Source organism: Mesoplodon densirostris, chromosome 17 (genome assembly GCF_025265405.1).
Source record: "Mesoplodon densirostris isolate mMesDen1 chromosome 17, mMesDen1 primary haplotype, whole genome shotgun sequence".
Taxonomy (NCBI): Eukaryota; Metazoa; Chordata; class Mammalia; order Artiodactyla; family Ziphiidae; genus Mesoplodon; species Mesoplodon densirostris.
This window is the reverse complement of record NC_082677.1, coordinates 33,779,474-33,793,066: the sequence shown is the minus strand read 5'-3', so window position 1 is coordinate 33,793,066 and position 13,593 is coordinate 33,779,474. Positions and strand designations below refer to the sequence as shown.

The 13,593-nt window shown below is 34.8% G+C and overlaps 1 protein-coding gene across 1 annotated transcript; it reads left to right on the top strand.

Annotated features, from left to right (window-relative positions):
- Positions 1-422: 422 nt before the first annotated feature.
- LOC132477678 (glutaredoxin-1-like) lies at positions 423-761 on the top strand. Its single transcript, XM_060080155.1, is given in 2 exon segments — positions 423-441; positions 444-761. Coding segments are annotated over 2 exon segments (318 nt in total). The 3' UTR covers positions 743-761.
- The last annotated feature ends 12,832 nt before the right edge of the window (positions 762-13,593 follow it).

Below are 13,593 nucleotides of genomic sequence, written 5' to 3'. Positions count from 1 at the left end.
AGTCCTTACTGAGGACTGTAACCCAGGATACAGCCTCTCAGATAGCTCTGAGGAACTGTTCCAAAGAGGTAAGGGAGGAACCAGGACATATAGGAGTTTTTGCTGAAAAAAAAAATGTAGTCAAACATCAAATGATTACTGCTAATCACAAAAACAGACATCTCAACTTAATGATTTTACTACTTTTCTACATATAGGAAAATGCAAGAGTCTGGGTTTACTGAATTCATTACTTTGATGTGCATTTTAACTATCTAGGATCAATATTCTGTCTGTCTCCATTCTGAACCCTCTCCAGGTGCACAGTTGCAATGGCTGATAGCTATGGGCACAACATTCTTTGTTTACTGAAATGGCAGGCTTTACTCCCTAGCACTACCTGCAATTGAGGTTTCCTCCCCAGGAGATAGCAGCCTGTCAGTATGGCTCAAGCGTTTGTGAACAGAAAATCCAGCCTGGGAAGGTGGTTGTGCTCATCAAACCCACCTGCCCCTACTGCAGAAGGGCCCAGGAGCTCCTCAGCCAATTTCCCTTCAAACAAGGGCTTTTAGAATTTGTCGATATCACAGCCCACAGTGACACCAACGAGATTCAAGATTATTTGCAACAGCTCACAGGAGCCAGAACGGTACCTCGAGTCTTCGTCGGTAAAGAGTGCATAGGTGGATGCAGTGATCTAGTAAATATGCATGAGAAAGGGGAGCTGTTGACACGGCTAAAACAAATTGGAGCTCTGCAATAATTATAGAGCAGACTCCAGGCTGATATCCCCCTTGAGAGCTGGATAGCGTTGCAGATAATGACAGCACTTCCTGGTGGATGGACCTGGTGCTACGTTTACACAGCTACAGCAACTGTTTACTTAAAATTTTGAAATATGTTAATGCAAATAAGGGGGGGGGACAGCTTTTTTTTTTTTCTTTTAACTTAGTATAAAAAGTGGACCAACTTGCCCAAAACAACAGGTCTGAGAAGTTCGATAGATGTCTCGCGTTTCTTGTGGATTGGCCCTTTGGATTCCAAAAGATCAAGACATGCTTAAGATTCACTCACTGACACAAAATATGTTCCTTTGCTTTGACACGTGTTCCTTACTATGTGTTCTCCACATGCTGGTGCTCCTCTACCTCAACACCAGTGTTTCTCAACTAAGTATATCCCAGACCCCCTGGGTTGAATCTATAGTTGGTTTTCTGCTACTGTCCAAAGATTATTTTGTTGAGTTTGACTTTATAGAATTCATATTAAAAAATCAATAGATATTTTGAATATGCTTTTTCAGAGGGTGTCTCCCTAGCCACCATCCCTACCCCCCTCCTACTTTGAGAATCACTGTTGTGAACCAGTGTTCTGAACTGTGACAACTCATAGATCTCGTAGGAAATATTCAACAATTCTGTGAAGGGTCTGAGCACCCAGTCTGAGAGACGCCACTGAAAAGTTAAGCACGGTTGGTCTTCATTTTGTGCCACAGGGATCAGAGGTATAAATGCAGATGTTACCATCACATGGCAACACTCTGTTATGTAAGATGGTTGTCCAGGGAATCCTGAACAAGAGTGTATTAGTTTGTTTAGATTATAAACAAAAGTAAAACATAAAATTTTAAACGTTACATAGAAAACTTGTATCCCCCACTTCCAAGAATATGTCTGTGAAAGTAGCTAAATTTGGGAAACACTGTTCTAAATGATTTTCTCTCTCTCCTTTTTTTCCCCCTCACTCTATGAAAACTTGAGAATTCCTTATTGTGGAGGTTGTTCTAGAATTGCAAGATTAAGTTAATTTTTACTTCTGTAGTCTCTAGTATGAATGGTTAATTTCTTCTCTAATAAAGTACCCATGGATCAAAAAAAAAAAAAAAAAAGAAATGGCAGACAATGTTCTTTGTTCACACAGGGAAGTAAAAGTAATAGTGAATAAATAAAATAGTCTTGGAAAGGGTAGGGATTACCAAGAATGGAAAAGACTGATCAGGTTTGTTGGTCATACATCACAAGGAGTTGAAGAATAAAAAAAGGGGTATTCAAGACAATCAGGCCAATGACAAAATAGACTTCAGCCATGTGTTCTAAGGTGATTAATAAAATAAATATACTATAAACAAGGGCTAGGTCAGCTCACTCAATCCTTAATATCCTATGAAATTTAAAGAATCTAAATGGCACAAAAACTGATAAGCCACACATATATTCTTAATAAGGTCAACATATCATAATGATCAAACAAAGGAGGTAGCAGGTAGCAAACAACGAAAACTTATGTCAAAGGCATAAACTTGAAAAAAAAGTATTATTGACCTAACAGTGAATGACATTACAAAAAGAAGCTCCATTTGAAGATCAGTGGCTCAATTTTGAATCCCCTTGGGAGAAGCAAGGCAGATCCAGGTCCTAACCAAGAATCCAAAACCTGACTGTTTAGAGAAGATATCCTTTATTCTTTTAAGTCAATAAGGTAACTACAACTCTGGAATTATATGAAGGTAACATCACTAAAATCTTTAAAAGATATCAAAGTAAGCATAGCTATGATACCTAAAAGCTATGCAAACAAATAGAGAACTAATAAAAAAATTTATTAAGTCACAGAATTGGTTTGAATGTAAATGAGGTGATTAGTTTAGTGATAACTGTGCTTCTGTGTCCTTTGCCTTCTGTTTAAGGTATATGAATCAGTTGTAATAATTTCATAACAATAGTTTAAGATTTTAATGGAATTTAAAATATACAATTTATTTTTAAAATCCACAAATGGTTTTAAATGCTCTATTACATTTATATTTTCAATACACTGAGCATTAAACAAAGAACAAATAATCATGGATGGGCTTCTCCTGTACAAAAGCCTCAGACATAAAAGAACGTTTTGTCAGGAAATGGAGTGTGCCCATTAACACCTATTGTCACATTAACAGAGAACATTTCCTTGATAATAAGAGAGGGCAATCTTAGAAATACCATTCACAGAAAACTTTTAATAAAAAAATGAAAGATAAGAGCCAGAGGTATTATCCAAGGAGACAGAATCCCTAAGTTTCAATTTTTTATCATTAGTGTGGGCATATTTATATCTAGTGTAAATGTGAACAGGATTAAATATACAAAAGTGCTTGATAGAAAGTAACTGATTCATAAATGTTAGTTGTCCAAATTTCATAAGTGTGAGGTGCAAATAACTATAAATAATGAGTCTAATTGTCCCCTGGCAATGGAGAGATGTTTCACCTTGGAAGATGACAGTGACCATGAAAAATGTCCCCAGAGGGAGTATAACTGACCCACAGCTCCAGCTGCCATGCTCTGAAATCCATTACCAATTTTGCACTAAGGCTACCTTTCCAGTGATGCTCCCAGACAATGATAGAACAAGGCAAGCCTCCTAAAGCAGATCTACTCCAAAGAGATGGGGGGCTCTTCCAATGGGAGGGTTTGGCTTATGGGCTCCCCATTCACCTTGCTGAATTCTATCTGAACAGTACTGCAGTTTAAGACTCTTACATCGAAACTTCCTTCTTTATTTCTCTCCTTCACAAGGTCACACCTGCACCACAGTCTAATATTCCCTCAGCTTCTCCTAGTTCCTTCCCCATTTTGTCTCACAAGCATTTCCCCTAAGAAATCTCTTACATGTATAGTGCTGTCTTGCCATCTATTTCTCAAAGGATCTGGACTAACACAGGGGCCCAGCTTGCTTTCGTCAGGGCAATAATTTATAATATTCTAGAGCTTTTAGCAAGCTGAAGAATTAATTCTCTTCTGAAAGAAGACTTTCACTCACAGGTAGAAGTAGAGCCAAATGATTTAAAGGACTTAAAAGTTCTAACATTAAAAGACTATATTAAATCCATAAAAATAACCCATTTACAAAGGCTAACAGTACCATTAGTGAAAATAATGAAAAATCCTTGTGTAAATGTATGTTTGGAATTCAAGATAATCCTTGGTCAAGGCCATTTGGCCCTGTCTTAAAATCAGTCACAAAATGTACTTTCTGAATTATGTGGTTATTTATTTTAAAAAAACAAGTGCCCCCAAAAAGCCACAGTACAGATGAAAAAATCTATAATAGGTATAAGATTATGTATTCTAAAGAGGCATACACTGAAAAGGCTTCCCATACTACCTTATTTAAATATTTTCTTAAATTCTTTGAAAGCTGGACAGTATAAAGCAGGTCTACAATTCATTTCCTTAGCTGTTATTTCCATATTGCTTTCATTCTCATCTTGAGTTTTAAAATATACATTTTTAATTCTTATAACTATTATGGTAACCTTTTTAGACACCTGGATTCCTAAGAGACCAAAATTTAACCAAATTGAATAAGAAAAAAGAATTAATCCCTTTTCAAAGTGCTATCTCTGTTAGGTTTTTTTTTTTTCCAATCTGTCTACTTTTGCTCAAAGGTCATATATGAACTCTGATGATGAACCCCAAAAGAATCATTAAATATCCAAATACTTATTGAACACCTCACATAGGGAACACATCATAACAAACAGGAAAGTATCTTTCTTATAAATTATTCCTATATCATCAGCATTACAATGTATCTAAATGCTAGAAGATTCTGTTCTGTTTGAGGAGCGGGTTCAACTACATAGCCCAATAAAATATTCAGTTGTACTACTTTCCTGACATTTGATGTTTTTCCTTACTTCAATCTTGCCATATTTTCTTTGTCCATTTACTCACTGAATGCAGCTCTTTGCAAAAATATTTAGCTTTCAAGTGCCATTTTTAAACATTAGTTTCTTCAGTCCTTTAATCACTTTTACTGAAATAGCTGGACTCCTGCACATTGATGACATTTGTTTGGAATTCAGTTTGCAAAAAGATTTTAAAGTATTTTCTTAAGATATAAATTTACATGGGTTCTATGATACAGACAAAAAAATCCATCATCTTGTTTTTGCTTCAATCCAAGGGTGTTTATCTTCAGGAAAGTCATGACTTACAGCTAGAACAGATAATCTTACTTAACACTTATTCAGTGCTTACTATAAGAAATAATTACCTTCTATTTAGAAATTTATAAAGTTCCCTCAACAATCCTATGATGTAGGTGTTATTATTATTCCCAATGTTGCAGTTGAAGTTATCTCAAGGTCACACAATCTAGTCATAGTCTAGATTTGAAACCAGGTAGCCTTGAACCAGAATCAGTAATCTTAGTACAGCTTATGCTGCCCACAACATGACTCTGGTGACTACAAACTGTAAATTACATAATTCCGTGCTATAGAAAGGAATGATTAGCTCTCTATAGTTTGGATGACAAAAGACTGTCCTCCTCATTTCCACTGGAGAATGATCGATGGTGGCTGCTTGGAGTTGGGAGTTTTGAAGAATTTTGAATATGAGTCTGCACCCAAAAAGAAAGAGTACTGAGATCCACCAGGGGTGTCTGACAAAGGCACAGGGAGATAAGCTGTACTCTCTAGACACACATTAGCCGTCTCTGAGTCAGACTTTCCCAATTTAAGCCTACTGCTCCTTCTAGATTTTAAAATGTATGAGGTTTTAAAAGTAAAACCAAAGGGGCTGAGGAGTCACAAAGAGCTTTAAAGTAAGTTTAGCTTTTCATTATCCTAGCCTAATGATATTTTGGGGAGTCAAAAATCCTCCTTAAAGAAATCAGTAACTTTGTATATTTAAAGACCATGAAATAAGAAGAGCAATTTGTCCATCAACAGAGACTGTCTTCCTAGATAAGTTGGCTTCTACTGTACCCTCTGAAAAAGGGTGCCGTGGCTGAGATGAGCTTGGTCTCTTGGCATCTACCTAATTAGCCTCCAGATAAAATCTAGCTGAATAATTTTGACAAAACAATCTTGAGGAAAGGAAAGGACATAGTTACTGAAAACAATAATCTTACTTATTTCCTTGTCTCAGCAAACATCCACCTTTTTTGAAACAGTACACTTTCAAAGATTTTTCTCTAGTTAAGGGTCTGATAAATAAATTTCTCATTATTTCAAAGGTGTTTTTTAAAGTGTGTTATGAACAGAAATGGTTAGTCCCTTAACTAGAAACCAACCACTTAAATGAAACAAAAGTCTGATATATACCTTTTCTAGCTATTCATCCACCCATTCATCAAGTGTTTACCGAGAACATGCTACATATGTGTGTGACATTCTATAGGTGCAACTGAAAAAAGAATATAACAAAGATCCATACTTACATATTCAGAGTGTAACACGGGGGCAGATAAGTAAAGTTTGATACAAAATACTAGGTGATTAATAGAGATATGTGCAAGATATTTTACTGGGCATAGATGAAAGTATATTTAACTTTTTCTCCAAATCAAGAGAGGATTAAGTAACCCTTCAATGGAATTACCTTTGTTCTGAGTATTAAAACATATTTAGGATTTGTCCAGTGGATAAGAAACAGAGGAGGCAAACACAGAGGAAAAAATTAGCATGCCATGAAGCAGTTCTATGGAAAGGTGGGGATGGTGGAAGTGAAGGCTAGGAAGGTAGACAGGCAGAATTGAGCTCATATATACCACAAGAAGGAGAGAATTGGGGCTTTCTCCAGAGCTTAGTGAGAAGCCACTGGGCAAGAAAGTTTCACTATTAATATGACATGGTTGCAACTGTTTATTTTCAATACATATTTTATACACAGACTTTTTTTTGTCTATCTGAAAGCGTGATGGAGGATAGAACATGGGAGAAGACTGGAGATGAACAAACCAGTTAATTATTTAAACAGTAAAGAACATGTGTTGAAGGCCTAAACTTCAACAGAAAAACTCAGATTCAAAAAATATCTGTGTATATAACAGCTCAAATTATATGGGTCAATGGGCTCCAACTGATTTATGCATTACTCATATTTTTGTTCTGCTTTATATGTATTTGTACTTTCACATATTATTCACAACAGCTTTATGAGATTATGAATATAATCTCAGTTTTACTGATAAGAAAATGAGGTCTAGAGAAGTAACTCACCCATTGACATACTGCTAGAAAATAATGAAGGCATAGGTCAAATCCAAGATTTCAAACCCCATTCTTCTCTCCCACAATGGATTTGATAGAAAATTATTCATCAAAGTAACTAAAAAGTTGACTTTTGTTTTTGTGATTGTATTTTATATTCAATGACTATTTTGTCATGCCAATATTCAAGTTCTATGATTTTCCATACTGTTAGAGACACTATAATCCTTGCAAATATTTAAAATGCCAATCAAGGAGGTAGAACCAACAATAGAAGTGTGAAATATATAAATAATGTATTTTATTACCCAGTAAAGGAAAAATTTCTTATATAATACACAAATTCTCCTTATTAGCCATTAGATAGAAAGCTCCCTATTACTTATTTACTTGAAAATTAAGTTGTTTCTCTTTTCTAGCTACTTTGTGTTAAGATAAGATTTGCATGCAGTGAAATGCATAGATCTTAAGTGTACACTTCTACATAAGGTTATTGTACAAAGAATTTGTTGCTACCAATTCTCTATCTCCTAATGAAGCATTAATTAATCTTTTTTTCCTTTTTATAAACAAAGAAAAATCATTTTTCTTCATCCCTCATCCGTACAGTGTCTATCTACTCTTGTAGAATATTTGACCCCACTTTCATTGTGTTACTTTGGGGTAATCATGTCTTGCCTGGGACAAGATGGGGTGGGCATGAACACCCTAATTATTTACTGTGGGGTAATTAATAAGAACTATATCTCTGGGTTAGAGTACAATGTGTGCACATCCAGGAGAAAATTAATGAAGATGAATACTAAAAACCCAACATTGTTTACATTATTATTTATGCTTTTAACTGTCAATTATCTTTTAAGACATTTTTACAGTAACGCAAAAGTCTCTTTATTTATCTTATCTACATATTTACTATTTCCATTCTCTTTTGGTCTTTGTGTAGATTCAAATTTCTATCTGGTATTATTTTCCTTCTGCTTGAAGAACTTAAAAATATATGTATATATATAATATATATATACATATATTATATATATTCATATATATATATATATTATATATATATATATTTCTTGTAGTATAGTCAGCTGCCAGTGAATTCTCTCAGCTTTATTTTTCTTTGAAAAAAATTTATAGTTCACTTTCATCTTTGGAAAATACTTCTTGGGGTTTACAATTCTAGATTGACAGACTTCTTCACAAATCTTTTCATTTGCAGAGTCTAATCTACTCTAAATCCCATTCTGTGAAATTGCTCAGTTTATATGCCTCCCTTGTCCAGAAATTATTCTTTTCTGGAAGTTGTTCTTTCCCTGGCACTGGAGCATTATCCTAAGCATGCATATTCAGTCAAACATTAAGGGGACACCTTTACAGATTTCTAGACCCCTTTTCTTCTGTAGCTCCCTTTTGTCGAGTACCTGACCTCACAAATTTTAGCCATCTTGACTTCTACAGATTCTGAACTTTATCTCCTCAACTCAGCAAAATTGCCAAGCTCAGTTTGGTTCTTCACTCCCTGCACCACAGAATGAAAATTTTCTCCAGGCAGAAAGCTGTTTAGAGGGATTACATTTTTCATATCCCTTCTCCCAGGGATCATGGTCCCATGTCACAATATGAAAAGAGCTCTTTCTAGTTGTTTACCCTGTGATTCTGTAGTCTCTTACTCCCCCATGGATGGAAACAGACTTACCTAATACTGTTTTTGAATCTTGCCCATGGTTTTGTGTTCATTTTTTAAAGTAGTATTCCATTTTTTCAATATACCAATTTATTCTCCAGTTAATAAATGTTTTCGGGTTTTTAGAGATTTTAGCTACTGAGCTACAGCTTTTACAAACATCTGTGTATCAATACTTGTTTGGAGATACATTTCCATTTCTCCTGGACATTTATGTAGAATTGCTGTGTTATAGAATAGATGAATGATTAACTTCATAAGAAACTGCACAGCAGTTCTCCAATAAGAACAGTTATACCACTTTGCATTCCCACTAACAATGTATGAAAAATTCAGTTTCCTACAAATTTGACATTTTCAGTCTTTTTAATGTTAGACATTCTAAGTGGTATAAAATGGTGTTTAATCATGATTTTATTTTTCATTTTCCTGATGACTAGTTACATTAAGTATATTTTAAAGTGCTGATTGCCTATTCAAGCATATTCTTTTGTAAAGTGTTTTGCCCATTTTCAATTGAGGTTTTCTTTTAATTGAATTTTCTAAGCATGTCAGGTTATTTTTTTATTATATGTTGAATATTGTAAGGAATACAGATGATGTTGACTCTTTTAAAGGCTGTGAGATTGTTGTTGGCAGTAGTTAAATTACTGGCAGCTTTTTTCAATCATGTTAGACTTGGTTTTCTGCTTTGAAACTATCACAGGTTTGTCCTTAGTCCTATTCATATAGTAGTGGGTTATCCTTTCTCCAAAGGGTTGGCATCTCTGGGGTCTCAACTAAATGCCTGTGGAGCTCTGGAAGGTCTGTCCATAGTCTGAAACCCCAGCAACCTCTGATATCTCAGTTCTGCTCTCAGGCCACCAGCAGCTACTGCTGGTTAGGACACATGGAGACCTACCCTGTATGTGGTACCCCTGCCTTTGGCCAAGAGCTGGCAGCAAGCCCCTCATATACTTCTGATGCTCCCCTCTGTACAGCTTTCTCCTTTCTAGCACCCTGCCTTACAAATACCAGCCACTTCAGCAGCCCTAAACTCTAACATCTGCCTCCTCCATTCAATGAGGCCACCATTCTTTGCCTGGACTTCATCTTCCTGTGCTGCAGTAGGGAATGTGCCCCAATCAGTCTTTGCAAACATAGACTTGTCTCCTGTTTTCTCCTTATCTCAAAGGTCTTGAAAACAGTTGGATCAGACATTGTGTTTAGCCTTATAGTTACAGGTAGAAAGGCAAGTCTGGTACAAGCTGCTACATTATGGCCAGAGTAAAGTCTTCTAGCTATTTTTTACCCTTAACAAAATGTCAAGAAACCCTATTCTACCATTACCTCTCCAGTTAGACTGTTTCAAGTGTCCTGTAATAATTGGAAGAATTTCTCTTTCTCTTCCCATGGCTTTGAGGAGTCTCTAGAAAGAGGTATTAGCTAGAATCTGACTAAAGATCTCAGATCCATGGTAAAACACAAAGTAAAATTGCAAAGCATATTAAGCAAGTTCTTAAATTATATGCAAACATTAGTCCTCAACTACTATAAAAAGTGTGAAGAATATTAATACCAAATTTAGAACTATTCATTTAATCCCAGACTTTCAAAATGCATACATATACTAATAAAATGATCTCAAATATAAAAATCTTTCATGTCAATCAAAAGCAATGTTATAGATGGATCTGACATAAAATCTGTGTATAACAAGGCATCTGACAGATGCTTGAGGAACTGCAAAATATATTAAAATGCTATTTTTAGCAAATCCCAATTTAGTTTCAAAATGCATATTATAATTCAGAACATCAATATATACAAATTAATAAAATCAAAGGATAGATAATATGTTCTATTCTAAAATAGAATGAGTGAGGGATGTGAAAATGGAAATTACAAGAAGCATATATTCATTTTACAAAGGTTATTTTATTAGCATGTTTCTTAACTTAAATCCATGCCATATAATGCAATTTAATGTTTGACAAAAAGATATTAATTTTATATATATATTAAAATTAGAGAATCTTATGAGAAAAATCATTGGTGATTTTGTTTACATATAGTTGTGCTAAATACATTAAAATATTTTATATTTTCTTAACCATTTTCTGTCACCAGTTTCTATCTATACAGTGCTAAAATGTCTGTGGATATTTTGAGTCCCTTCTCCTAACCTTCCCTTTGTGGTTCTTGGAAACCTGAGAAAACGGTAGTACTGAAAGCCCGACTACCACCACATCTCTAAGTATTCATAATGTCATTTTGGTCATTATTTGTGGACTGGAAATCTAGAAAATTCTGTTGTGAGCTCCAATATGTTAATATCCACATTCTACGAAGCATTTGGTAAAGATGAGAACTGGGAATTAAGACACTCAAAATCGCCTTTTATTCACTCATCTGCATTAAGATATTAATTTTTTTAATTATCTGAGCTCCTGAATGCTTCCTCAGTAATTATGGGTGCCACGTAAATAGGAATCAGAGAGTAGAGGGGGAAATGTGACAGAATGAGCTTGTAGAGATGTCTCTCAGGTACTTTCTATTTCAAATATTCTTTTTGTGTGTGTGTGGTGAAAGAAAGCACAGTGTTTATTGCAGGTGCCAAGCAAGGACATTTCAAATATTCTTTTGTTCTAGGAATGCAAAAAAACTTTTTTCAAAATTATTTTAATCAATAATCCAAGAGTCCTTGGAAAGGACGTAAAGCTGTCTAAAATGATTACTTTGTAGGTTATAACATTTGAAGGTAAACATCGCAGTGTGTTAAAAAAATATTAGTAACTACTTTTTATTAATGTTTTATACTTATGATTCACATATTATGATCAGAAATTAGCCAATAATTTCCTTGTAAAAGTTGTTCATACTCACTGTCTTCAATTCATCTCTTCCTCTTCTCTCTTTAACCTACTGCAGTCATACTTCTGGCCCCCATCACTCTACCACAATAACTTTCCCGTTCTAATTCCAATGGTCGATTCTCCGGTCTTACCTAGCTTGACCTAGCAGCAGTATTTAACATCCTTAAAACATGTGAGTCTACAATCAGCTTCCAGGTTCTTTCATTTTCAAAGCTACTCATCCTCATTCTCCTTTGTAGCTTATTCTCATTTTCTTTAATTCTCAAAGTTAGAGGTCCTTGAAAGTCAGTCCTTGAGCCTCTTCTCTTTTGTTTTCTAATACTCTACTCCTTGGGTGATTTTATCCAACCTTATGGTTTAATATAATCGCCATACTGGCACAGCCAAATTTGTATCTCTGGTACGTACTCTGCAAATGCCTATTTAATTAATTCCATCTAAATTAGTTTAACAGCATCTCAGAATTAATAGATCCAAAAATAAGCTCTTGATCTTCCCTACAAAACTGCTTCTCCCTCTGCCTTTCCCACTTTAATTAATGACAGTTCAATTATTTCAGTTGTTTGGGGCAGAAATCTTAGTCATCTTTGGCTCTTCTCTTTTTCTATTTCATTGATTTTAGTCCATCAAATCCAATGACTCCACCTTTGAAATCTATCCAGAATGTGACCACTTCTCACCACCTTCACTTCCAATCTAGTCCAAGCACCATCCTTTTTTCCTAGATCATTATATTACCCTCCTAGCTGGTGTCCCTTCTTCTACCTTTATCCCTGCACAATCCTTTCTCAACAAGGAAGCAACAACATTCCTGGTAAAATTCAAGACAGATCATGTCATTACTTTGCTCAAAACTACCCAACGGCTTCCCAATTCACTTCACATTAAAGCCAAATTCTTTACAATGGCTAAAAGTTCTCACATGGTTTACCTTCCCACAATTCTTCCAAAAGTTATTTCTTACTTTTCTAACAAATGTATCTCCTTGCTTTTCTGAGAGCACATCAAGCATGGTTCTGCTTGAGGGTCTTGCCTTTGCTGAGGTTTATCCCTCAAATATTCTTCCTCTAAATATCCACAGACTTCATTCCTTTAATTCCTTTCAGCTTTTTACTGATACTTTTCCTGACCACCTTATTTAAAATTTCAATAACATCCTTAACTATTTAATTTCCTCTATGCATCTATCATTAACTTTCAAAATATTTGTTATTGTCTTTTCACTGAAATGTAAGATCCCAAAGGGCTGAAATTTTGTCAATGACTGTGATTTTTATCAGTGACTGTGTCTCCAGGACCTAGAAAAATGTCTAGTAGCACTCAATAAATAATTCAGGGTGGAAGAATGTTTCTTTACCAGAAAATAAGTAATATCCCTGAAGTAATGAGTTGTTTAACATTACAGATAATGCAGGTTGACAAAAAAAGAAAAAAAAAAAACACTCATCTCAGGATTTTTAATTTTCTGGGCAGAATAAAAAAGGCTAGTCTAGTAGAGTCTGGAAAATTGACTTAAAATGTAAAAAATCTTAAGGAAGAAAAAAGAAAGTGCCATATTTCTACTTATTGGATGATATATACAATAAAATGTTAACTACAACTATGACACTGGGAAAAAACCTGAGACTATGGACTTACATAATTAAGGCAGAGAAAAGTTTATTTGCCAAACTTTCTCTTACAATATCATCTGTTCATGGGCAATCCAAATTTCAAATATGTTAAGAGTATAAATATTTCTTCATAAAACTGATAATGGTAGGTAATATATATATTTGTCTGGGGAAGGTGGTCTTCACTGATTTTAGTGCAAAGCTCAAATATCTAAAAGAGAAGAACAAGACTTCTCAATAGATTGGTTTCACCCATCTTATTCAGCTTTATTTCCTATTTAACTTCCAAAAGATCTTCCACCGATACATGGTTATTTCCTCTCTATAGCATGTCCACACCTGCCATTTTGATTTTTTTCATATTGTTTCTATACACACATATCAGCATACATGCATCCCCATATATACATACCCATACACATTCCACTTTTTTTGGTCCCAATCTTATGCATTCTTCAATGTTCACTTCAATTTTCA